This window comes from Gavialis gangeticus, unplaced genomic scaffold (assembly GCF_001723915.1).
Source record: "Gavialis gangeticus isolate Ggan-Ray unplaced genomic scaffold, GavGan_comp1, whole genome shotgun sequence".
Taxonomy (NCBI): domain Eukaryota; kingdom Metazoa; phylum Chordata; order Crocodylia; family Gavialidae; genus Gavialis; species Gavialis gangeticus.
In genome coordinates this window covers 13,613,355-13,616,756 of record NW_017729019.1, presented here as the reverse complement: position 1 = coordinate 13,616,756, position 3,402 = coordinate 13,613,355, and the positions used below count along the sequence as shown (strand labels likewise).

The window sequence follows — 3,402 nt, the reverse complement described above, 5'->3', positions numbered from 1 at the left end:
ATTTTTTTTTTTTTTTTTTTTTTTTTTTTTTTTTTTTTTTAAGGCATGTTCACTTATTATCAGGAGTCCTCTGAGTTGCAAAACAGGCTGGTAGGTCCTGACTCTTGTTACATGTCAGATGAAAAACATGAAGTGTGCGTGCTGCTGGAATGAGATGCTAAACCTTTCTCTCTCAGGCTGGAAATGGCTCTTCTTTCCAGTTGCATTAGGCAGTAACTTCTTTCCTTTGCTACTGTGCTGAAATGAAGTTAACTGTTTAACAGAACTTCTAGTTACGTATTTTATGAAGCGCAGGCTGGTTGGGAATACCTAACTGATGCAACACGAGGTTGGGTAACTAACATGTTGATTGGCAGATGGTGTTACCTTGTGGGCTGCTTCTGGATATTGAAGTAAGGTTACACAGGACGAGGCAAACAACAATGCCTCACCATGCCGTGTGCTTTCTGCTCAAAAACCAAACCCTCACTTTGTCATAATGTGCTCTTTTCCCTCCCAATCCAGAATGGGCCTGACCATACCCAGAGAGATGGTGGCAGGTTGTGGTGCTGGAACATGCCAGGTCATCATTACCACTCCCATGGAGATGCTAAAAATCCAGTTACAGGATGCAGGGAGAGTAGGTAATTGAGAACCAACCCCTTCCCCCTCCCCCCTTTGTTTTCAGTGGACGTTTGGGATGTTAATACATATCAGCTACGTTAATCGCATTTCATGGGCATACAAACGTGACGCTGTCTGCTGGGGCTGTGAGCATTACTTCAGGATTGCTGGCAAGCGGTCAAAGATAATTTGGTGCGTATCAGTCTTGGCATCCAGCTCTAGTTCCAGGAAGAGGTGGTGGAAGTAACTCTTGCCCTGATCTAATACCTAGCCATGGTGGCTGATAACATGATGATGTAGAGCTGCTGAGTCTTGCTGAGTGCAATTGCTCTTCAGTGAGGAGAGACCTCATCTTTTCAGCAAGACTTGTGGCATACAGAACAGTGGTCTAGGTAGTGGCAGTAGGCAGATGCTTCCAGCCTCAGCAGCACAGTGGGGGTGGACCAGAGAGTTGGCTCTGGGATGATAGGCAGGGAAGCAGGAGGGAGGGAGCTGAAAAAGAGTTGAAGTTCTGGGGCATGTTTGGAGAATCTGTTTTGTTTTATGAATTGTTTGTAATCTTGTGCTATAAGCCACCCAGAGGCTTTCTGGTAGATTGGGATATACAATACGTCTAGTGGGAATAATACTAGGGGATAAGGAAATAAGGCCTGAAGTCATTTTCTGCCGCCTTGTAGCAACTCAGCAGCTTGCTCGTGGAGTCCACTGTACAGCTCCTGGCTGCAAGCTGGTAGCTGTCAGCCCACCCCTGACTAGAGCATATAACATTGGACCGGCTGCACTTACAAGGAGACGATCTGCTACCCAGATAGCGGTTGAGCTTCTGCGTACACAAGGCATTAAAGGCCTTTACAAAGGTCTCGGCGCCACCTTGCTGAGGTAATAATATGTTTCTCATTTCACGTCTCGCGCGAGCAGCCTGCCGTTCCCTTCGTGACGTCTGCTTTTTCCAGGGACGTTCCCTTCTCCATCATCTACTTTCCATTGTTCGCACATCTGAACAGAGTAGGACAAGATACTCTGGAGGGGAGAGCGCCATTTCATCGCTCTTTCCTAGCAGGATGTGTGGCTGGTTCTGTAGCTGCTGTCTCTGTCAATCCCTGTGATGGTAAGAGATGTTTGACACTTTCTGTTGCTCCGCTTAGTTGCGACAGCCACCTCCACAGCTGCTCTGTGGTGTATGGACGAGAGGCTTTTGGGGAAGGACTTCAAAACCAGTCCATTACAGGGTTTAGGATTCCCCAACAAATAAGACACTCCTGCTGCCATGAAAACTTTAGCAGTTAAAGGTTGGTGAACGTAGAACACGTATAAGGAAAAGTTCCTTCACCCAGACAACAGGGGAACTTCTGACCAGGTTTAGTATTTGGAGTATCTTGGTAGGCCTGGGGTGGGGTTTTGCCCTCATGATGTGTTTGTCACTGGAAGCTGAACAGGACAGTGTCCTCCCCTCATACCAGTAGTGCAGGAACCGGCAGCGGATGCCTACAGGCACCAAAGGATTATGGCAGGTGGCTTCCAATGTTTTTACCAGGCGTGTGAGAGAGACGTGGCACTTTGAGGCTAGGCAGGGATTCAAGTGGGTTATAACACACTTGTCCGCATTCCTCTGGGTCAGGGGTAGAGAAGGTATTTCTGGCTTTTGTCATCTGCCAGAATAGAACAAAAATGGTCTTTGATCTTGATTAATGGAGATGCATCTGAAACTAGATGGACAACTCCAGGAGGTCATTCCTGGACCTGCTTGGATAAATCTGTTCAGTCCAATTCTGTGCTTTACCACTGAAAATGTATGTTTTTTCAGTAATAAAGACACGCCTGCAGTCACTGAGCAAAGGAACAAATGAGGAAAGCTACACTGGAATAGTCGACTGTGCAAGGTAATGAATGAAGAGCGATGACTCTGCTACGTGGGTCACGTGCCCACAGGACTGGGGTGCTCTTGACAGCGTTGCACAATGAACGAGTCACTTTTACATAGCAGAGAGCTAGGAGTCCTTACTGCTGAGCTCAGTTTTACCAGGTTAATATGCCAGTTCATTTATGGGTGGGATTCTTTTTCTGTCTGAATGTAAATATATCTCTAACATGAGCTAAGATGCTAATAACAGCAATGTTGTCTGCATATATAGAAAGCATTGGGAATCAGGAACTGCCTGCATATAACCTGCCTTGGCTCAATGATTGTATTACCAACGAAAGTACGTTGCCATCCTTCATCCTCTCATCAGTGTCAAAGGGTCTGTACAGCTCTGTGCCAGGAAGGGAGAGAAAATTAATGATGCAGGCAAATGGCAACTGGTATCAGCTGACTTCTCTGATGCACACGTCAGTACACTTGTCTGCAGTAAAACTGCATCTGGTATAAGCCGTGTCTGAGTGTGTGTTTTTTAAAATGCATTGCTGCCCTTCAGTTCACTCAACTAGCCCTGGGGTGAGCATTTGGAGAAGCACAAGAAGGTGCTAGGTGTTCTGAATCCTGAAATCTGGATTCTTCTGTGTCATGGAGCGGCACGGAAGCCCTGTGCAGCTTTCTCAGTGTAGTGGTAAGGCTGGGTAGCACCGAGCTGCCTGATCCATGCTTCTGGCACTCGAGTCTTAGCGTGTGTTCTTTGGTTTGAACAGGATAGCAAAACATTGTCTGCATCAGGCAGGTGCCACACTTTTTGCTGTCTTTGTTCTCTCCCTCTCAGAGATTTGATATGGACAGGGAAGACGGCTCTGTGCATACTGATACCGTGTGCACTAAGTGGCCTGTTCGCAGGCTTTGTAACTTTTTTTTTTTTTTTTTTTTGTTTT

General features: G+C 46.4%; 1 protein-coding gene across 1 annotated transcript in view; it reads left to right on the top strand.

Annotated features, from left to right (window-relative positions):
• The window catches only part of LOC109295334 (mitochondrial glutamate carrier 1-like), a 7,102-nt gene that overhangs the window by 3,040 nt on the left and 660 nt on the right, over positions 1–3,402 (top strand). Inside the window, exons 3-6 of the mRNA XM_019514121.1 lie at positions 505–623; positions 1,281–1,482; positions 1,557–1,711; positions 2,408–2,483. Of these exons, the coding sequence (XP_019369666.1) occupies positions 505–623; positions 1,281–1,482; positions 1,557–1,711; positions 2,408–2,483 (552 nt within the window). The remainder of the gene's footprint in view (positions 1–504; positions 624–1,280; positions 1,483–1,556; positions 1,712–2,407; positions 2,484–3,402) is intronic.